General features: G+C 48.2%; 1 protein-coding gene across 2 annotated transcripts in view; it reads left to right on the top strand.

Annotated features, from left to right (window-relative positions):
* The first annotated feature begins 2,612 nt into the window (after positions 1–2,612).
* The window catches only part of PLRG1 (pleiotropic regulator 1), a 250,135-nt gene continuing 228,404 nt past the window's right edge, over positions 2,613–24,343 (top strand). For both annotated transcript variants that reach the window (XR_013623286.1, XM_078777035.1), the window contains exon 1: positions 2,613–2,812. Coding sequence is in view for 1 of the 2 variants with exons in the window: in XM_078777035.1 (XP_078633161.1) it covers positions 2,798–2,812 (15 nt within the window). In the remaining variant the exon portion in view is untranslated. The remainder of the gene's footprint in view (positions 2,813–24,343) is intronic.

Genomic DNA, 24,343 nt, shown 5'->3' on the forward strand with positions numbered 1-24,343 from the left:
ACGAGGCGCCCCTCGGAGCAGGGGTGGGCACCCGCAGGAGGTTCGGGCTCGGGAGCCGCTACGGCCGCACCGAAACTCGCCTGCGTGTCCAAAGCCGCGTAGAACTTGTCGGCCTCGGCCGCGAACGCACGGGGTTCCGTCGTCGCGGAACCGGCCAATGCGAGGCGGACTCGTGCTGGCAGCTGGCGTCGAAATAACGCCCGGAATAGAGCGTTCGGGGTTTCGTCGACCGTGAGCGACAGCATGTGGTCCATTCGGACCGACGGTCGCATGTCACCGAGCTCGGGGAGGTCGAAGAGGCGATCGGCCCGTGCGTCCACTGTGAGGCCGAACGTGGCGAGGAGGAGGCGCTTGATCGCCTCGTACTTGTCGTGGGCCGGTGGGTTCCTCAGGACCGACACGACGCGGACGGCCGCGCCGGCCCCAAGGGAGGCGACCACGTGGCAGTAGCGTGTCTCGTCCGCCGTGATGCGTCGAAGCCTGAACTGGGCTTCGGCCTGCAGGAACCAGATCTCCGCCTGAGCTTCCCAGAACTCGGGGAGCTTCATTGCTACCGGGTTGGTTGCCATGTCGGGTGGTCAGCGACGGCTGACCAGAACGTCGGAGGTCACCAATTAAAGTGCGGTGCTACGCGCGCTTACTTGCTACCAAGGAGGAAGCGGACAACGCGGTTAAACAAAAGAGTCTTTATTGACAAGAGGTCACTGTAGCACTGGCGCGCTCCGGGCTGCGCGCCCGGTGTATATCCTGAGGCCACGCCTACCCCTTGGGCGTGGCCGCCGCCCACTTGGTGCGCGGAATGATGTCACCATGCCAGTGGGCTTTCGTGTCCGCCACACTATTATCATAAGGTTTGTTATTATAAGCGGCCTTGGAAAAACGCCACGATAAAGCTAATTTAACATTGATATACACCTCAACACTCAACCCCATTGGTGGCAATGGTGAAGAAAACCTGCTTGGGGGAGAAAACCCCCTTGGGTAGGGGGACAAATTGAATGCACTCCAACCTTCATTATGTAACCCTTAATCATCCTGAAAATTTGGTTGAGATTGGATAAGTAACAATGGAATGTATCGCGGTCAAAAAATCATCAGACAGACGGACAGACACCAAATTGTGTATTTTAGTATGATGATGATGATTCTTTTTCTTCACCATTAAGTGATAGGGCCAAAAACGATATATAGGATAATATTTCAAAAGTTGCGGACGACTTATGACAAAACTTGGTGGATGAGTTGTTTAGGCAACAAGAACAAGCCAATTATATTTTGGGTTAGGTCTGAATCCAGACCTGACCGACCAGAGGGATCCAAAACCTAAACTGTTTACCCTGGCCGAGGTATGCTCTCTAGTTTATAAGTGCCGTTCTAGTTTATAAATGTTGTAGTCCAAACCTGATAGATGTACTCACATTGTAATGGTACAGCACTGTACATACTTTATAGATGTACTCACATTGTAATGGTACAGCACTGTACATACTTTATAGATATACTCACATTGTAATGGTACAGCACTGTACATACTTTATAGATGTACTCACATTGTAATGGTACAGCACTGTACATACTTTATAGATGTACTCACATTGTAATGGTACAGCACTGTACATACTTTATAGATGTACTCACATTGTAATGGTACAGCACTGTACATACTTTAGAGATGTACTCACATTGTAATGATACAGCACTGTACATACTTTATAGATGTACTCACATTGTAATGATACAGCACTGTACATACTTCATAGACGATTTAGCAATCTAATTAGGACATATGGTCAAATGTGTTTTGTGGCCCCGCCCCCATTAGGCTGATTGACAGCCGTTGTCCCGCCCACCCCTCTTGGCACTTCATTGCCCATTGTGTATACTCCACAGTTATGCTTACTTTTCGTGGAATACTTTAAAGTTGTGAAAAATTTCAGGTGTCATGGACCTTCTCACTGTAAAATACAATCGATTCGGTTTGAACAAAGTGCTGAGCTGAACCCAATGTTGAGTTACTGTCTGAAATGAAAACAAGAATTACAAACGGGACATTTTTGTTCTGTCAATTTTGAAGTTCAGAGATGCTCTCCAAACTTTTAACTCTTTGTGTGCTACTGTCGCAGATTTGTCAGAAGATGAAAAAAATCTTTTTTTTTTTGTAAACGACAAAAAATGTAATTTTTTAAATGAAAAATAAAATAAAATAAAAATATAAAAATATGCAGCACACCAAGGCAAGGGTTATTGAGTGTTATTTGATGTGAAATTCTCCACAGACGACTGATTGGTTGGTACTTTTATAGGTTCACAAGTTCGTATCTTGGTAGGTTTTATTTTTTGAGGAATTGTCATTCCTACAAAGGAAGTCTTCCGACTTGCTGATATATCGTCAATTCAATTTTAAATTTGATATCAGAATCGTGTGGTGCATTTTCTACAGCAGTGTAACAGCCGAAGATCGTAGGCGGTGTATTAGTTGTGTTTGCAACATCACAGACATAGTATTTTCCATATAGTAATGTCTGCATATTTATACAGAGCCCGTTTTCGCTCGAAGTTTGCGATAAATAACGATGTTGAATAACCAAATCTCATTTCACGTAAATGTATCCCAGGAATTAAATGTAACCCGGAAGTGAAAGCTCCACGTTCGCGTACGGCAATATTCCGGATCGTGGTTTTCACCTTGTCCATTGATTTCATTTGCTTCCATTCCTTGAATTGCTTTGTTTCATTTTCATTTTTCTGCGTTTGTTTCGTGAAAAGTTTCCAGTTTTCTTTTGTGTTCCACAAGATCATGGCGCAAGTCGAGGTGAGCAAGCTCTTTCGGTCTGCGGCTTCACATTGCCATTGGCATTGCATTTGATTATTTAATATTTGTGTTCGAATTATCCTCGTTCCACATTTTCAGTTCTGTTTTATCAGTGTACTCCCCCCACCTCCCCCCATATCCCTGTTTTATCAGTGTACTCCCTCCACTCCCCCCATATCCCTGTTTTATCAGTGTACTCCCTCCACTCCCCCCATATCCCTGTTTTATCAGTGTACTCCCCCCACCTCCCCCCATATCCCTGTTTTATCAGTGTACTCCCTCCACTCCCCCCATATCCCTGTTTTATCAGTGTACTCCCCCCACTCCCCCCATATCCCTGTTTTATCAGTGTACTCCCCCCACTCCCCCCATATCCCTGTTTTATCAGTGTACTCCCCCCACTCCCCCCATATCCCTGTTTTATCAGTGTACTCCCCCCACTCCCCCCATATCCCTGTTTTATCAGTGTACTCCCCCCACTCCCTCCATACCCCTGTTTTATCAGTGTACTCCCCCCACTCCCTCCATACCCCTGTTTTATCAGTGCACTCCCCCCTCCTCCCCATACCCCTGTTTTATCAGTGCACTCCCCCCCTCCTCCCCATATTCCTGTTTTATCAGTGTACTCCCCCCCTTCCTCCCCATACCCCTGTTTTATCAGTGTACTCCCCCCACTCCCCCCATATCCCTGTTTTATCAGTGTACTCCCCCCACTCCCTCCATACCCCTGTTTTATCAGTGCACTCCCCCCTCCTCCCCATACCCCTGTTTTATCAGTGCACTCCCCCCCTCCTCCCCATATTCCTGTTTTATCAGTGTACTCCCCCCCTTCCTCCCCATACCCCTGTTTTATCAGTGTACTCCCCCCCACTCCCCCCATATCCCTGTTTTATCAGTGTACTCCCAACCACTCCCTCCATACCCCTGTTTTATCAGTGCACTCCCCCCTCCTCCCCATACCCCTGTTTTATCAGTGCACTCCCCCCTCCTCCCCATATTCCTGTTTTATCAGTGCACTCCCCCCCTTCCTCCCCATACCCCTGTTTTATCAGTGTACTCCCCCCACTCTCCCCATATCCCTGTTTTATCAGTGTACTCCTCCCTCCCCCCCATATCCCTGTTTTATCAGTGTACTCCCCCCCATACCCCCCATACCCCTGTTTTATCAGTGTACTCCCCCCACTCCCCCCATATCCCTGTTTTATCAGTGTACTCCCCCCCCCCTCCTCCCCATATTCCTGTTTTATCAGTGCACTCCCCCCCCACTCCTCCCCATACCCCTGTTTTATCAGTGCACTCCCCCCTCCTCCCCATACCCCTGTTTTATCGGTGCACTCCGCAAACCCCTGTTTTATCAGTGCACTCCCCCCTCCCCCCCATACCCCTGTTTTATCAGTGCACTCCCCCCTCCTCCCCATACCCCTGTTTTATCAGTGCACTCCCCCCTCCTCCCCATACCCCTGTTTTATCAGTGCATTCCCCCCCTCCTCCCCATACCCCTGTTTTATCAGTGTACTACCCCCCTCCCCCCCATACCCCTGTTTTATCAGTGCACTGCCCCCCTCATCCCCATACCCCTGTTTTATCAGTGTACTCCCCCCACTCCCCCCATTCCCCTGTTTTATCAGTGTACTCCCCCCCTCCCCCACATACCCCAGTTTTATCAGTGTACTCCCCCCTCCCCCCCATACCCCTGTTTTATCAGTGCACTCCCCCCCTCCTCCCCATACTCCTGTTTTATCAGAGTACTCCCCCCCCGCATATCCCCCCATTCCCCTGTTTTATCAGTGTACTCCCCCCACTCTCCCATACCCCCCATACACCTGTTTTATCAGTGCACTCCCCCCCTCCTCCCCATACCCCTGTTTTATCAGTGTACTCCCCCCACTCCCCCCATATCCCTGTTTTATCAGTGTACTCCCCCCTCCCCCCATATCCCTGTTTTATCAGTCCAGTGTACTCCCCCCACTCTCCCATACCCCCCATACCCCTGTTTTATCAGTGTACTCCCCCCATATCCCTGTTTTATGAGTGTACTCCTCCCTCCCCCCCATATTCCTGTTTTATCAGTGCACTCCCCCCCCCCCTCCTCCCCATACCCCTGTTTTATCAGTGCACTCCCCCCTCCTCCCCATACCCCTGTTTTATCAGTGCACTCCCCCCTCCCCCCATACCCCTGTTTTATCAGTGCACTCCCCCCCTCCTCCCCATACCCCTGTTTTATCAGTGTACTCCCCCCACTCCCCCATATCCCTGTTTTATCAGTGTACTCCTCCCTCTCCCCGATATTCCTGTTTTATCAGTGCACTCCCCCCTCCTCCCCATACCCCTGTTTTATCAGTGCACTCCCCCTCCTCCCCAAACCCCTGTTTTATCAGTGCACTCCCCCCTCCTCCCCATACCCCTGTTTTATCAGTGCACTCCCCCCCTCCTCCCCATACCCCTGTTTTATCAGTGTACTCCCCCCACTCCCCCCATATCCCTGTTTTATCAGTGTACTACTCCCTCCCCCCGATATTCCTGTTTTATCAGTGCACTCCCCCCTCCTCCCCATACCCCTGTTTTATCAGTGCACTCCCCCTCCTCCCCAAACCCCTGTTTTATCAGTGCACTCCCCCCTCCTCCCCATACCCCTGTTTTATCAGTGCACTCCCCCCTACCCCCATACCCCTGTTTTATCAGTGCACTCCCCCCTCCTCCCCATACCCCTGTTTTATCAGTGCACTCCCCCCTCCTCCCCATACCCCTGTTTTATCAGTGCACTCCCCCCTCCCCCCCATACCCCTGTTTTATCAGTGCACTCTCCCCCTCCTCCCCATACCCCTGTTTTATCAGTGTACTCCCCCCTCCCCCACATACCCCTGTTTTATCAGTGTACTCTCCCCCCTCCCCCCCATACCCCTGTTTTATCAGTGTACTCCCCCGCTCCCCCCATACCCCTGTTTTATCAGTGTACTCCCCCCCTCCCCCCCATATCCCTGTTTTATCAGTGTACTCCCCCCATACCCCTGTTTTATCAGTGTACTCCCCCCCCCCCCACTCCCCCCATACCCCTGTTTTATCAGTGTACTCCACCCTCCCCCCATACGCTTGTTTTATCAGTGTACCCCCCATATCCCCCCATTCCCCTGTTTTATCAGTGTACTCCCCCCCCATAGCCCCCCATTCCCCTGTTTTATCAGTGTGCTCCCCCCTCCCCCCCCCATACCCCTGTTTTATCAGTGTACTCCCACCACTCCCCCATACCCCTGTTTTATCAGTGTACTCCCACCACTCCCCCATACCCCTGTTTTATCAGTGTACTCCCCCACATATCCCCCCATTCCCCTGTTTTATGAGTGTACTCCCCCCCTCCCGCCCATACCCCTGTTTTATCAGTGTACTCCCCCCATACCCCTGTTTTATCAGTGTACTCCCCCCCCCCCATATCCCCCCATTCCCCTGTTTTATCAGTGTACTCCCCCCACTCCCCCCATACCCCTGTTTTATCAGTGTACTCCCCCCCTCTCCCCAATACCCCTGTTTTATCAGTGTACTCCCCCCCTCCCCCCATACCCCTGTTTTATCAGTGTACTCCCCCCTCCCCCCCCATTCCCCTGTTTTATCAGTGTACTCCCCCCCTCTCCCCCATACCCCTGTTTTATCAGTGTACTCCCCCCCTCCCCCCCATTCCCCTGTTTTATCATTGTACTCCCCCCTCCCCCCATACCCCTGTTTTATCAGTGTACTCCCCCCATACCCCTGTTTTATCAGTGTACTCCCCCCTCGCCCCCCATACCCCTGTTTTATCAGTGTACTCCCCCCCTCCCCCCATACCCCTGTTTTATCAGTGTACTCCCCCCACTCCCCCCATACCCCTGTTTTATCAGTGTACTCCCCCCCCTCCCTCCCCATACCCCTGTTTTATCAGTGTACTCCCCCCATACCCCTGTTTTATCAGTGTACTCCCCCCCCCATACCCCTGTTTTATCAGTGTACTCCCCCCCCCATATCCCCCCATTCCCCTGTTTTATCAGTGTACTCCCCCCCCCTCCTCCCATACCCCTGTTTTATCAGTGTACTCCCCCCTCCCCCATACCCCTGTTTTATCAGTGTACTCCCCCCACTCCCCCCATACCCCTGTTTTATCAGTGTACTCCCCCCACTCCCCCCATACCCTTGTTTTATCAGTGTACTGCCCCCACTCCCCCCCCCATACCCCTGTTTTATCAGTGTACTCCCCCCCCCCTCTCCCCCATACCCCTGTTTTATCAGTGTACTCCCCCCTCCCCCCATACCCCCTGTTTTATCAGTGTACCCCTCCCCCCCCCACAGCCCCCTGTTTTAACAGCAGTCTTTCATCCTCCCCTCCCCCCCCCCCCACCCCACCCCTCCCGCTTCGTTCCTCTTTTGATGACATTTACTGCCCAAGATTTACGTCATCTTTTCGAAGCGGTCGATACATGAATAGATTGTGCTAAGTAAAGATGATACTCCTGCACTGGTCCCATTCTGTATGGGGATATCAAACCTATTTGGTATGAATGATATCGATTTGTAATTCAACAATAACCAAGTTTGAACTCTGCTTTGTTTGCCTTTTTAAAATCTCATCCTTTTGGATAAATGTCATCTTAAAGCCGATCAAACATAAACGGTCATCAATGAACCACCAAATATGACCTCACCTATCGCAGATGGTTTGTCTGCTCTTGTTGTTAACCCGATCACAATCAAAATTGTTGAGCAAAAGATCATGAAGTCTCGTTTTAAATTACTTTTTGAAATCAGAGTTGACTGAAGTTGAGCAAAAGTTCGTACTTTTAGGATTTGGTGTCAAAAACCTTGGTTTGTAAGGTTGAAAGTTTGTAAATCAGAAGTTCGTAAACTGGGATATTACTGCAATGTGAACTCATGCCCCGATGACAATACCCTCTACCGTCCATTCAGGTAATGAGCAAGGCTCATAAAAGTGCCACCATTGAACCAAACCAACTATAGAACCGCCACGATCGACTCTGCGTACCTTTGCTTATTATATGTATATATTGTTGCGGATCTTCGAAGCCCGTTCCCGTTACAAAGGGGAGATGAAGCCCCTTTTTTCCCTCTGGGTCTTCGAAACCGTGAGACCGAGTCGTCACTTCCGGGCAGACGTGGAAAAAGGGTTTCGGGACAATTTCACACGTACCTTGAGTACCCACGCCACAGCGGAAGCGGGGATCGAGTCTCGCACTAACCACGCGTGATTGAGTACGCCTGAGCGGATGGCGTACCACGTGACTCGTGCTGTTATCTTTCTATAGAACCCGATTAGAGCGATCTAATTCGTACCATGCGAGACCAATGGTGGAAAAGACAAAACGGTCGAATCAGAAGAAATAACAGGATTTATTTACACTATTCACAGGAATTGGTGGAAGGAAAGGGACACAGGGCAGAACTTAATCAATCTTATACATATCCAGACAATGGGCCCACTTACACACACGGGGAGATGGAGGAAGGATGTTCGCGCGCCGAACGCGCCTGCTTCGGTCACTCCAGGAACAGCTCACCCGGCGTGGCCCTCTGGCGGCCTCACAGCACGTATCCCGGCGAAGGCAGGCAGGAGGGGAAATCCTCGCGGCGCGTATTCAGGCAAAGGCAGGCAGGAGGAAAATCTCGGGTCGTCTTTTACAGCGCGATTAATACTGCGCGGAGTGCGGGGAGCAGGGCAAGTTCATGTACAACGGAGTAATTCAGTTCATACGATATCACTCAATACTGACACGCGTCCTCCACTCATCTGCTCCGGACCTCAACTGCTCTCGTCTCCGATCTGAACTGCCGTATTCTCACCCGAACTGAGGTGGGGGGCTCGGGGCACGGGGTTATATGGCCCCACCCCAGCCAGACTCGAATGTTCTAAACCCCGCCGTTTGCCGCAGTGGTAAGCCACTCCCCTCGAGCCCTGATTGGCGGCTCGTGCTTACCGATGGCTCCTCCTCCGCCTTCCTTCAGCCTTGGTCGACTTGTTCAGGCCTGCCGCGTGGTATTTCGGCACCAATACCAAACCAAAGCACCATAAGGACACCTAATTTTCATTGGCCTACTCAACGCAAAACTAACACAGGAAAGGACTACGCTTACATTTACTAAGAAATAACTGAACTTAAGCGAGGCTACATGTTGTAGTGTAACTAACTAGGAGGGGAAATTAACCTTTATTACAAAACCGCAACACTCCACCCCTCCCTCGTCGGACTCATCCCCGAGTCGAAACCACCAATGGAACGACCGGTGGAGAATGATATGCAAAATTAACTTTACTTTTAACATGTGACACATAGGTGTGGTTCCCCCTAACATTTACTCTGACCCGTGTGTGCGACAGTTTTAAAACACTAGATATGTCCCTCCTATTGCGTTGAGCAGCTTCATAACAGATTCACGCCCACAACTACCCGAGTATTTCCGGAATTTCAAACTAAACACACAGCCGGTGGGCAGCATTCTTGTATTTACAAGCACGTAACTTAATTTTATTTACAATGCTATGGCCCAGGACCTGTCCTTTTTGGAAGAGAAGATTGGAGGGGAGAGAAAACACAGCAAAACACACTCAAAATCATGACACTTGCTGCTTGCTTCTTGTATCTTGCTTCTTGCTTCTCGCTTCTCCTGTGTGCATATATCAAACCGGCTAGCCCCTGGACCGGCATACAGGCCATTTTAAACTTCAGGGCTATCTAAACTTGCACATCTTCTTATGCCTAGCACACCATAATGAAATGCACAAAAATGCTTTTATTTTGCCAGCAGTGCCAATTTCACGTGGTCGGACTGCGTGGCATTAATGCCACTCAAACAAGTGGTCGAAGGTGCAAGATGATTTTGCAGCAAAATGCTGCACAGCCAGAGGTGCAAGGCCACAAGGCTTGTGGTCCATGAGTGCAACAAGGTGCAACAAAGGGTTTGGCAGAAAAGTGCTGCACAGGTGCAACAAGGTTGCAGCAAAAGGATATGGCAGCAAAGTGCTGTGTGGTTCGGCTGCACAGATGTAGCAAGGTGCAGAAGGGATGCTGCACAGGTCGATGGTGCTGCACAGCTCCACCTCCAAAATGGTCCTGGGGTGGGGGGAGAGACAAGGCAGAACAAGCAAAGCGGAAAGCACACAGTGGCACATAGAACAACAAGGCAACGCGGTGCGAGGGACGCGGAAGAGCGAGCAGAGCAGGCTCGTCCCTAGCCGTCCGTACCCCCCACCGTCGGCTACACTACCCTAGCCCCCCTTGTATTCAAAATCCATCTCTACGTCTTGTCTCCCATATCCCCCTCTAATTCCAAATTCGTCCCCCAATCCCTCCCAGGAAGGAAGGAATGGAACAAACACAATGTCACATTACATCATGATGCGTCTTACAACTCAATCGGCTGACAGAGCCCTGGTGTGGAGCTTCGTCCTCCTCGGTGACTGGCTGTGGATGGTGCGAAGGGATTTCTCATCCTAATGACTCAAGTAACATTAACTCATTTAAACTACCCGGGGTCGTACCCTGCCAATTGGCCTCTTTAAACTATGTGGTTCTAAGAACCCGAATTACCATTGCCCACTCTGTGGTGCTCTTCGAATTTGGGTCTCACTCCCAACGAATTTTCACACTGTGCCCTCGCACAATTTTGGGGCTGGGGCGTGTGGCTCTACCAGCAGGTGTAGACTCCCCGCGCCTACCTGCTCACCTCCGCCACTGAAGTCGCCACCCGAGCCTACCTGCTCCTGCGACTACCTAACTGGGGAAGGCCCCTCCTGGCACTTTACCCCCTGATGCCCACCTTGGCATTGGGCAACCCGGGTCCTCTCCTGGGATCCTCGGGCCCCACTCAACACTACAACTAACCGGCTCCCAGAGCCTACCTGCAGCCTCACCTGGCCGACAAACTATCAGTGGTGGAGTGCCCCAATAACCACACGCACCAATTAAGCCACACTCCCAGCCATTCCACATACTCATGCACCCAACAAAACACTTCGTTTCCACTACCCGCACCACAGGTGTCAATATCCATGCAAATTTTGCCTATTCCCTCTACCTGGCTTTACACTACCCACCCCGGGCATCCGTGAATGGGTTCCACCTCCCCCCATTCACTCCTTCGCACCATGCATTCCACACCTTTTATTCCCACACCAAGCATTCCAAACCACTTATCTCGCACACCATTTTTCTCGCACCCCTTTTGTGCTCGCACACCTCAAACACAATTCCTTTTATTTTCCACACACAACTCAAACACACAGCATCATCTAACTACCTGAGTTCCCCTACTCTCGTGCTTCCCTCGTCGTCCCTTTACACTATGCACTCCCTTGTCTTTATCATCCATCTAAGCTACCTACGTCCCCTCTACAGTACAAGTGTCACTACTTAAATCTTGTCTCTACAGTCTGCTAGGTCCCTAACATTATCCTAGCCCTCCCTCGGCTAGCTTCGGTGCCCCATGAAGGTAACCATTGCTGGCACCCCCATTTGCCTATCACTGCCATCCCCCTAAACGAATGCTCATGGGCCCTGTGTGAGGAATGGTAACACTACCATTCCCCCACATGGGGTACACCATTCCCCCAACACTACTCCCCCCAGTCCTCTGAACTATGAGCCCCCGTCATTGGAGGTAATGGGTCCTGCCTCGGCCTCTAAGGCCAAGGCGATCCATGAGGGCGCCTGTTCGCCCGTGTAGGGTCTCACTCAGTTGGCATGGACCATCAAAGGGAGGGCTCGTGGTCCCATTTTGATCTTAATGACCACGTCGCAAATTTGCGCCAGGACGACCCCCGGGCTTTGCTAAGGCGAGGTGAGTTTTGGGGCACCTGCCCTTCCGCCTCCGGGGATTATAGAACCAAATCTTCATCCCCGGAGAATACTGACTCCCCTGGCTCCGGTGGTCGTACCTGCGCTTCATCTTGGCACCCGCCAGATGGAGCTGGCGGCGGGCGAAGGCATGGACCCTCTCCATGCCTTCCTCTAGGTGACGTGCATAGCCCTCCCCTGGCGGTCTATGAGGGGTTTCTGGCACGGGACCGCATAGCAGGTCGGCGGGAGCCCGCAACTCCCGCCCGTACATAAGCAACGCTGGACTACATGCGGTGGCCCCATGCTTGCTGGTTCGGTAGGCCATTAACAAATACTGGAGATGTTCGTCCCAGTCGTCCTGACGGGTGGTGGTGAATAGTGCCAATTGTTGGATCAGGTTTCGGTTGAACCTTTCCACCATCCCGTCAGATTGAGGTCTTAAGGGCGTTGTCCTTGTTTTCCGAATTGACAGGAGCCTGCACACATCTTTTAATAATTGGCTTTCAAAATTTCAACTCTGGTCAGTGTGCAGCTCCTCCGGAATCCCATGCCGACATACAAATCCTTCCACAAAAGCCTGTGCTACCACCCCGGCTTCTTGGTTGGGGAGGGCATAGGCCTTCGGCCACTTGGTGAAATAGTCCATAACTACTAGGATGTACTTATTACCTTGGCGGGTCCGGGGTAGTGGTCCGAATGTCCATAGCCACCCGCTCAAGGGGGGCCCCCATCTGGTTTAATGGAAGGGGGCCCTCATCTGGTTTAATGGAAGGGGGGCCCTCATCCTCCGTGCTGGTCCCTTTTTAGCAGTACAGGCGTCGCATCTCCGACACCAGTCCTGTATATCGCGCCCCATATTCACCCAATAGAACCTCCGGCGGACCCGAGATGTTGTCTTTGTTCTGCCCAAATGGCCGCCGGAGCGGGTGCCATGCACGTAGAAAAAGGGTTTCGGGACAATTTCACACGTACCTTGAGTACCCATGCCGCAGGGGAAGCGGGGATCGAGTCTCGCACGAACCACGCGTGATTGAGTACGCCCGAGCGGATTGCGTACCACGTGACTCGTGCTGTTACCTTTCTATAGAACCCGATTAGAGCGATCTAATTCGTACCATGCAAGACCAATGGTGGAAAAGACAAAACGGTTGAATCAGAAGAAATAACAGGATTTATTTACATTTCACAGGAATTGGTAGAAGGAAAGGGACACAGGGCAGAACTTAATCAATCTTATACTTATCTCCAGACAATGGGCCCACTTACACACACGGGGAGATGGAGGAAGGATGTTCGCGCGCCGAACGTGCCTGCTTCGGTCGCACCAGGAACAGCTCACCCGGCGTGGTCCTCTGGCGGCCTCACAGCACGTATCCCGGCGAAGGCAGGCAGGAGGGGAAATCCTCGCGGCGCGTATTCAGGCAAAGGCAGGCAGGAGGAAAATCGCGCGTCTGTGGCCCGGCGCGGGTCGTCTTTTCCAGCGCGATTAATACTGCGGGGAGCAGGGCAAGTTCGTGTACAACGGAGTAATTCAGTTCATACGATATCACTCAATACTGACGCGCGTCCTCCACTCATCTGCTCCGGACCTCAACTGCTCTCATCTCCGATCTGAACTGCCGTATTCTCACCCGAACTGAGGTGGGGGGCTCGGGGCATGGGGTTATATGGCCCCGCCCCAGCCCGACTCGAATGTTCCAAACCCCGCCGTTTGCCGCAGTGGTAAGCCACTCCCCTCGAGCCCTGATTGGCGGCTCGTGCTTACCGATGGCTCCTCCTCTGCCTTCCTTCGGCCTTGGTCGACTTGTTCAGGCCTGCCGCGTGGTATTTCGGCGCCAATACCAAACCAAAGCGCCATAAGGACACCTAATTTTCACTGGCCTACTCAACGCAAAACTAACACAGGAAAGGACTACGCTCACATTTACTAAGAAATAACAACTTAACCTTTATTACAAAACCGCAACAATATATATGTTGGGAATCGAACCAGGATCCACAACTCGAGTTCAAGGAATAACAAGCGTTTATTGAAAACCACTACGCAGCTGCGGGGAATGAAAGGAATATACAATTCAATCGAACAGCACAAGTCCCAGACACTCCGAAGTTCCTTTGTAAAAGACGTTCCTTATATATGTGCAGAGTTTGATAAGGATCTCCGCTAGCTTTGCAAGCTCAGCATTGTGAAACAAAGAAAGGGAGACTGGACTTAACAGCCCCCACCCTCGTCCTATCCTGGGGAATGCTGAGCTCAAGGGAAAACCGTGGGAGAAGGGTAATGCAACATTCCCTTAAGCCCTTATCGTCTTTGACAGATGTTAACCAGACCTTGAGTTCAAGAGTTGCAAAAGATATATCTCTTTGGGGAGGCTTTCTCAGCGAGCAGGAAAGTGTAATCAACAACATTTTTCGAACATGAAGCAAGTGAGTTTGGCTGTAAAGCACAATTGAAGCCAAAAGGGAACATAGAAAGCTTAATTCTATATTTTCTTTTACAAAGCATACACGAATTAAATGCAATCATTAATTAGATAAGTCAAAAGGTATAATTAAAAGCATGTTTCCGACATTTATATATACTAGGGCATGCCCGTACTATATATATATCTAAAATTATATCCCCCCCCCTATTTACATGAAATGGTTTGGTCCAAAGCGAACGGCTTGCGAGTGGTGACAATCCCCCCCCTCTATTTACATGCAATGGTTCGGTCCAAAGCGAACGGCTTCCGGAGTTTGGTAAAGAAATCGCCATCGCATACACAAACGCGCAGGAAAGCGAATGAATCGCAAATTCGTTTTTATTAGTTGTAAAACATAATGCCCAATTATTCAATTAGCGCCAACGTATTTTGGCTGTTTGCAATTTAATCGCAAGGCAAAGTAGAAAGAGAAGAGGGAAAAAAAGAAAAGCCTTGCCTTGCTGCAAACAGCTGCTGCAAACAACAACAACATGGAAGGCTGCACTGTCCGGAAGTTGGCATATCGCAGTTACGATTATTTTAGTGTTAATGGCCAATTATTCAATTAGCGCCAACGTATTTTGGCTGTTTGCAATTTAATCGCAAGGAAAAGTAGAAAGAGAAGAGGGAAAAAAAGAAAAGCCTTGCATTAACGCATTAACGCTTGCATTGCATTAACGGTTCGGCACACGTGATAGCTCGCTGCTCTCTGATTGGTTGAAGCGTTTTTTGGACATAGCTCGGTAGGTACTTGTCCGATTAATTACAAACCTTGAAAAGGCACATCCTCGGGTCCCCAGCAATATACCTGGCAAGTTTCAAGTATATCGGACCCGTGGTTGTCGAGAAACAGCGGTCACAGACAAACACACAGACACACAGACACACAGACACACAGACACACAGACACACAGACACACAGACACACAGACACACAGAGATTGCTGGAATTATAGATAGATTGTTATGGTTTTCCGCCGCCCTTCCTACCCTTACCAAGGGGGGATTAAGCCCCTTGTTCTTTCTGGGCCGGCGTAACAGAGACTTGAAACGCCTCTTCCGGGCAAACTCAAGGTAGGGTTTCGGGACCAAGTCTCACACGTACCTAAATACCTGCGCCGCCACGGATGCGGGGAACCAAGCCTCGCACGAGCCACGTGCAAATTGAGTACACCGAGCGGATTGCGTACCACGTGGTCCGTGCAGTTACCGTTAATATTGGACCCCGATTAGAGCGGTTCTATTCGTACCACACTTAGTCAATGATGGAAAACACAAGACGGTCGAATAAAAGGAATAACACAATTTAATTATTATTTACACTGATGTACAATTCGGTAGAAAGCAGACACAGAGCAGAAGTTAATCAGTCTTGTACTTACACCCAGACTCGGGCCCGATCACACTCTCACAGGGGAATTGCAGGCAGAATGGTGTCCACGCGCTGCCTTGGTCGTCCAGGATCGGCAGCCCGGCGTGCTCTCCACGGTCCCAGCACGTCCCACGAAGATGGCAAGCAGGTGGTGGGAAGGATCCTCGCAGCGCGTCTCTCGAACAAAAGGCAGCAGATGAGGCCGGAAGGAATTGTACGCGTCTCTCAGCGCGGCTGGGCGGTTCCACAGCGCGTTTAGTAACCCGCGCGCTATCACTCACGTAACCCAATGCAATAGAGGCTCGGCCTTAAGCTCAACCGAGCGTCACTTTAATAGGAGCGCTTATACGGGATTCATGCGCGTCTTTCTCCGATCTCGTAACTCTCATCAATACTCGAACCTCTCCGCACTCAACTCCTGCTCACCTCCGAACTGCTCGACTCAACTGCTGTACTCTTTCACTCCTTTGGGGGTTTGCGCAATGGGTTATATGGACACGCCCTGAGCCCTCTCGAACGTTCCAACCACACTCTGTGACGCATTGCCGCAGCCACTCCCTTTGAGCCCTGATTGGTGGCTTGCGCTTACCGTCAGCTTCTCTGCCGCCCTCATTCGGTCCCGACCCTACCTGCCAGGCCTGCCTTGTGTTAACTCGCGCCAAAAAGCCAAAGGCAGCATAAAGAGGCGTAAGAGGCATAAGGCAATGGAGCAATGAAAGGACCTTCTCTCATTTTTCTACTCAACGCAAGACTAACACAGGAAAAGGACTATGCTCTCAAATACTAAGAAATAACTGTACTATCGTGAGGCTATGTGTTGTTGTGTGACTAACTATGAGGGGGAAATTTAACCTTTATTGTACAAAACTGAAAACCGCAACTATATATATATATATATATATATATATGTATATATATATATATGTATATATATATTGTTACGGTCCGCGGATTAGATGTTATTTTTACCGAGCGGTGGTGTAACCGCGGCCGAACAGTTATTCCCCGACTAAAACCCGATTCAACCCAAACGTTGGCCGTATCGCGCCACCGCTATTCAATCGGCAAAAGACTAAGACGACACGGATGTGAAGAAAAGGAAGACGAAGGCAAAGAAAGGTTTGAAAATACTACTAAATTTATTTACTATTTACAGGCTCAAAATAACCAAGGAGAAGGAAAGATACGAAAATAATATACAGAAGCTTTTAGAGACACACGGAAAATACTAGCTTATCTAACAGGCTTACTTACTACCCAGGACAGAACAAACGAAGACACTGACTCACGTGGGGAATTGCAGAGTGGATTGCTGGAAGGAGGTGTGTGGCTGGAGGGGGGAGGACGGCACGGAGCTGGCTGGAGCTTGATCCCGCACGGGACGTCGGGCTGGACCTCGACGGCCGCTGATGCCACCGAGCCTGTCGTGTGCGCGGTGTCACGGGTCGGAGCTGCTTGTCTCAGTAAAAGCGCATCTGTTCTGGCGACCCAGCTCTTTCTTTGGACTCAGTCAAAGCGCAACTCTCTGACGACCCAGCTCTTTCTTTGGATTCAGTAAAAGCGCAACTCTCTGACGACCCAGCTCTTTCTTTGGACTCAGTAAAAGCGCAACTCTCTGACGACCCAGCTCTTGTCTCCTCCCTCCTTGTCTCAACTGCTTGGGGAACGCCCCGCCCCTCAACCTTTGCGAACCTCCCCCAAACGCTCTTCCTCCGCCCTCTCAAACCAAACCCCTCGTGCTAGGTTGGTTGTTCGGGGCTGGCTCACTCCTCCCCTCTATGACGAGGTGGAGACACGCCTTTCTTCCCCAACCCTGCCTCGTGGCCAATGGTGGTTGAAGAAAACCACCCAAAATGCAGTTGGCCATCGAATGGCTGATGTTCCTTTGAGATCACGGCGAGGTCACGTCTTTTCGAAGCTGCTCCATGCGCTCACGCTTTCGAAGCTAAGTGATATTTCTCAATTGTGTTTTTGTCGAGACTGTATCTATCTTTCGGTGTATGTACCTATAGCGTATCTTTTGGAAAATTTCGGTGCTAATTTTTCGTACATGTATACACAATCGTCGGTTAATGGTATCGAGTATTCTGCGGCCTAGTACTCGTAGGCTTAGACTACCGTACCGTCTCCGACCTTGTGGTTTGTTTTTCTCTCAGCGATTCGTCGAATGCGCTGAAATTATTTTCGTTCTCTGTTTCGTACCAGTCGTTCACCCCGTGCCTCCTTGTTTAATATCTGTACTCACAAAAAAAAAAAACCCAAATTTTTTTTTCCCTTCCCAGGTCTTATTCGTTTATTTGTTGTTCTTTTTGTTCGTTCGTTCTTCGTTCGCGATCACGCGGTTAGAAATGTATAATCTCTCCCCTGAACAACTATTTTCTCTCATATATTATAACACCCTTTTCTTCTTTTCCTACAAAAGGATGCTTTCGTCTTGCTCACCAAATCTATTCATTCCAAAAAATATATATAATACCATCTCTTACAGTTCCTCCTTTCTACATTCCCTAAACTATCCAGAACTCCATCCCTCCTCCAGTGTCCTCAAACGTATTTTTGACTCGAAGGTCTCAAACTCATTTTGCAAAAAATGTTCGTTTCCCATGAATCGTACACTTTTCAAAATCCAATCTCACCCCTCCCCTCCAAATCCTCCCCATCACCCATCCCTTTCAAATCTCCCCCCTTGCCCCTTCCCTCCCCTCCCTCCTAAACTCCCCCCACACCCCTCCCCTCCGAGACTCTCCCTCGCTCCTCCCCTCCTAGACTCCCCTCTCACCCCTCCTCCTCAAAGCATCCTCCCTGCTTCTTCCTCCTTCCAACTTTCACCTTCATCTCCCCAAACCTTCTGCCTTGCTCTTCCCCCTCCTCAAATAACACCTCACTGTGCCTCACCCAATCTCCATCAAACCTTTTGTCCGCCCCATTCTTCCCTTTCTCCAAGCTATTCTGAAATCTCTGACACACCTTCAACAGCTCTCCCTACCTCTTCCTCCTCTTCCACATCTTACCCTACCCCTCCCCCCCCTGTTCTGGACCCGATGCTCCCCCTTCCTCTTCATTAACGGTATGGACCTCAAACATCCGGGGCCTTCGCTCAAACTTGACTGACCTCTCCATACAGGTTGCTTCTGACAAACCAGATGTGATCTGCTTAACAGAAACTTTCCTCCTTCATGATGTCTCTGATGCCTTGGTATCTCTCCCAGGTTACTCCCTCCTCCGGTATGATAGACCTGAGCCTCGTCCTGGAGGTGGGGTTGCTATCTTTATAAAAAACTCTCTTCCTCACTCGCCCTCCACTGCCCTCTCTCCACCTCACCCCCAGGAATACCTTTGGCTACGGCTTCCCCTTCGCTCCCACCTTTTGTTCATATGTGTGTTGTACCGTCCACCAATCAGCGATGACTCCATCTACATCTCACTGTCTGATAATATGGACCAACTTCTATCTACCCATCCCAACTCTCTCTTCCTCATATGTGGTGATTTCAATTGTCACCATGCCAGTTGGCTGGGTGTGGGTACCTCTCTCACCAGCCATGGCTCTTCAGCAAAGGACTTCTGCGACTCACTGGGACTGACACAATCTGTCAATTTCCCGACCCGGATCTCAGTCAACGGAGCATCTTCTCTTCTGGATTTGGTTATGACAAACTTCCCTGAAAATGTCTGCTGCTCTTCTTCTGCTCCAATCGGCTCATCTGATCATGTGCTTGTCAAAGTGGACATCTCTCTGACCATTCTCAGAGAGCCTCCTCAGCGTCGACGAGTCTGGCATTTCACTCAGGCCAACTGGCACGGTCTTCAAGCAGCCATCAATCATCTGGACTGGTCTCCCATCTCTACCGCCTCTGACATCAACTCATCCTGGGAATTCTTTCAAAGTAAATTGCTCTCTCTCATGCACAGATTTATACCATCTCGTCTTCAGTTGTCATACCCTTCCTCCCGTCCATGGTACACGGAATCTTGTGGTGAGGCTGTTGCCCTGAAACAACTTGCTTTCGTCTCCTGGAAAGCAAATCCAACGGAAGGAAATCTCATTTCCTTTCACAAAGCCCGAAACAAGTGTGTGTCCACCCTCAGGAGAGCCAGGAAACAATATCTCACCATTCTCAAGACCGAACTCTCTTATCTGTCTCCCTCTTCCAAATCCTGGTGGCGTCTGGTCAAATCTGTTTCTGGTGTTTGTTCCCCCTCCATCCCCTCCCTCACCTCAAACGGCTTAACGGCTGACTCCGCACGTGAAAAAGCTGAATGCCTCAACTCTGTGTTTGCCTCTAAATCTTGTGTCCCAAACCCATCCCTCTCTGTACCCACCGTACCCAGTCGTACCCAGCTGCTCCTGGACTCTGTGTCCTTTCCTCCTGACAAGGTGGAAAAGTTTCTGTCAACCCTCGACTCTGATTCTGCAACTGGTCCTGACGGCATCAGCCCACGGGTCCTAAAATCATGTTCTTCTGCTCTTTCACTCCCTCTTTCTGTTCTCTTCACCCTCTCCTTTGCTCAAGGTCATCTGCCATCTGCTTGGAAATCAGCCAACATCACCGCTTTGCACAAAAAAGGTGCAAAAATAGATCCCAGCAACTACAGACCAATCAGCCTTCTCCCAATTATCAGCAAAGTCATGGAATCCATCATTGCTTCAGATATTAAATCTTTCCTCTTCTCCAATGGCTTGATCTCTGATCATCAATTTGGTTTCAGACCTGGTCACTCTACTCTGGACATGCTGCTTCTGCTTTCTCAACAATGGATGGAGGTCCTCAACGCCAAACAGGAAATTAGAGCTGTCTCCCTTGACATTTCATGTGCCTTCGATACGGTCTGGCACCCTGCTCTGCTCTCCAAACTCTCCTCCTTTGGTATCCATGGAAATCTCCACGCATGGCTGGCGGACTTCCTCTCTGGTCGTAGTCAACGTGTGGCCCTGAATGGGTTTCTCTCATCTCCTCTTCCTGTTCAGGCTGGAGTTCCCCAAGGTAGTGTTCTGGGCCCTGTGCTTTTTCTGGTCTTCATCAATGATCTCTCTGACTCTCTTGAAAATCCTCTCTATCTCTTTGCTGACGACTCTACTCTCTGTTGCTCCATTCCTCATCCCTCAGATCGGCAGTCTGCAGCCTCCTCACTCTCTGCAGACCTGGACAAAATCACAGACTGGTCAAACAAGTGGAACATGTCTTTCAATCCTGACAAATCTCACACTCTTACAATGTCTTTCCGAAAGGACCGACTGGACAACCCTCCCATCTACTTTCTCAACAATCCTCTCCAAGAAGTTCTGTCGCTCAAGCTTTTGGGTCTCACTATCTGCCATGATCTTTCTTGGGAAAACCACATTTCCAAGCTGGCCTCCAAAGCCAGTCGCCGACTGGGCATCCTCCGTCGTGCGAAGTCCTTCCTTGGCACACCTGAGCTCCTCACCACATACAAGGCTTTCATCCGCAGCTCAATGAAATACTGTTCCCCCCTCTGGGCTGGTGCTCCTGCCTCACACCTTGCTCGGCTTCACGCTGTTGAGGCCAAAGCTTTCATAATCATTGGAATCTCCTGCGATGTAGTCAACGCCGAGGGCCTTTCACTCACTCACCGCAGGCAGGTTGGTGGTCTTTCTGTCTTCTACCGACTCCTCTCCGGCCTTGCTCCCCCAGCTCTCTCTGTGCTCTGTCCCCCTAATATTCCTTCAGGTCGCACAAGATCTGCCTGCAACCCTCTTATGGTTAAACTGCCAAAGTCTAGGCTCTCTGCTCACCTTCACTCTTTCATTCCCCTTTTCTCCCGCCTCTGGAACAAACTCCCCCACTCCCTTCAATCCCACTCATCCCTCCAGGTCTTTAAAACAGCTGTTCACCACCATCTCTTATCTTCCCCCATCAAAAACCTTGATCTTTTCTACCCCCGGTAATTCACCCCAGAGTCCTTGCAGTGTTCATATGTTTTAATCCTCTCCCACCTCCCCCCAAGTCCTCCCGATGTCCCTGCTCTCAAATGTTGTGTTTGTGTCCTTCCCCCTCTCTCCCCATCTTGTCTGCCGCTCCCCTTGTTTTTTGTGTTTTGTGTGTCGGTTTGTCTTTTTGTGTGATTAATGTTAGCTCTTTCACGAGCCTCGATCTTGTATACAAAAAAAAGAAAAAAAAAAAAAGAAAAAGAAATGAAAGGGGTCCTATTCTTATTTCACTCGGTGCAATGGAGTATTTAAATTAATGGGAGACACAGCCTTACCCTAAGACACATAATAAGATATAAGCTACTGAACAAGGGTTTTATCGGGTCCTGCAATGTGGTGTTTATGGAATAACTACTGAGACGCCCTTTTTATCTTTACACAACTCCGGAGGCAGGAGGCGCAGAATAAACAATAATTATAATAAAGCACACAATAAAAAAAATAGTCCTCATATCCGCAACAATATATATATATATATATAATATATATATATATGTATATATATATGTATATATATGTATATATATATATATATATGTATATATATATGTATATATATATATATATATATATATATATATATATATGTATATATATATATATATATATGTATATGTATATATATATGTATATATATATATATATATGTATATATATATATGTATATATATATATATATATATATATATATATATATATATATATATATATGTATATATATATATGTATATATATATATATATATATATATATATATATATATATATATATATATATATATATATATATATATATATATATATATATATATATATATATATATATGTATATGTATATATATATTTATATATATATATATATATATATATATGTATATATGTATGTATATATATGTATATATGTATATATATATATATATATATATATATATATATATATGTATATATGTATGTATATATATGTATATATGTATATATGTATGTATATATATGTATATATATGTATATATGTATATATATATGTATATATGTATATATATATATATATATATATATGTATATATATATATGTATATATATATATATGTTTTGTCTGGCTCTGGACCTACTGAGTATCCTCATCAATGAACAAGGACACGAATACAATCGAACGTGAATACAATCGAACGTGTAACAGAAAAATGACCAAAAAACCTAAAAAGGTGACACATCTACCGTCCATGGATGATCTAAAACTCTTCACACCTAATGATGACAAATTGGCAGATCAGCTGAAACTGGTAAAGCGCTACTCGGAGGACATTCAAATGGAATTTGGTCTTGATAAATGTGCAGAATGCACATTTCTATTTGGTAAAACAAAAAGAACACACAATCTCTCAATCAATGAAAGTCCAACAATACAGGAACTAGAAAACGAAGCATCCTGAAGATACCTCGGAATAGAAGAAGGTCCCCAGGTACAACACAAGAAATGTGTAAAATAATCAGCAAAGAGTATCTACGCAGAATAAGAATAATTCTGAAGTCATCCCTCTGTCCAATGAACAAAATCCAAGCTATAAACCAACTTGCAGTACCGGTATTCCAGTATAGCGGTGCAATTATAAACAGGCCGCAATCGGAGATCAACAACTTAGACACCAAAATAAGGAAACTTCTAAATGTTCATAAACTATTCTACAAAAACCAATGCATCCCGAAGTTTTACTTGCGAGATGAAGAGGAAGAGGCAGTCTGATGGAGCTTAACCAGGTGCACAGAACAGCTTGTGTAGTAGGACGAGCGGAGTATGTGAAAAGCTCAACAGACTATCGAATGAGATTCATCATAAATGCCCAAGAACACTACACTAATGGCTTTAAGAAAATGGCGGGATTGAGCCAATCGGAAAAATGTGGGTTTTGTGGAGTAGAAACAGAAAGTACCAGTCACATCCTTTGAGGATGTAAAAAAAACTCATATCAGAACAGTTGTACACAGAAAGACATGATAGCATCTGCAGAGTAATCCACTGGCACATCTGTAAACATTTCAACATTCCGGTCCCATGAGGTTGTACCCCACTGGTTTGCTACCGTCAGACTAGCCTACATCCCCCTTATGGTTCCGCTCAGCCGTACCTAATTGATAGATAAGGGTGGGGCATCGAGATCATGTTTCCCTATCTGGGGCAATTAAATCACCAGGAAGGTAAGGCAAGATTTGGACATGGGGACCCTATCAGATTTAGTCACTTTAGTCTATGCCCGTGGTTGCCTAGCAACCCGTAGTGCCGCAGAGTTATATGCGGCTCATCTGCTTCAGTGTCAAGGGTTGGAAAGAGGGTCCAAGAGTCCACTCGTGACCAGGCTGACATACCCGTAACAATATGTTGATGTTACCTGGTATGAGATTGGGTGTTAAGAAAGACCTCAGACCAGAATCCATGTGGAATACATTTGACCCAAAATGAAAAGCTTGAAGAACAAAGTTTTGCAGATGATATTTGCCTCATGTCACAGAAAAGAAAGGGTATACAGAGTTAAGTAACTCTTCTCCAGCATTATGCACAACAGGTCGGACTGAAAGTCAAGATTGCTAAAACAGAAAGCATGAGACGACATCCAATAGATGTGGACAGAATCACATGCAATGATTCAAACATTCAATAAGTTGACAATTCACATCCTTGGGATCAATCATGGACAACTCTACTAGCGGAGGAGAAGCAAATGTTCCACATGGAATACAAAAACAAGAGGTGCATTCATTAGGATGAAAGGCATATGGAAATCAAAGAAATACAGCAGAAGAACAAAGTTAAGGATTTTTGATAGTGATGTAAAATCAGTGATTCTCCATGGTTACGAGTCCTGGAAAATCACCAACGGGATCACACAGAAAATTGAGCCTTTCGTCTACAGCTGTCACAAGAAAATCATACAAATCT

This window comes from Myxine glutinosa, chromosome 4 (genome assembly GCF_964187855.1).
Source record: "Myxine glutinosa chromosome 4, kmMyxGlut1.1, whole genome shotgun sequence".
NCBI lineage: Eukaryota > Metazoa > Chordata > Myxini > Myxiniformes > Myxinidae > Myxine > Myxine glutinosa.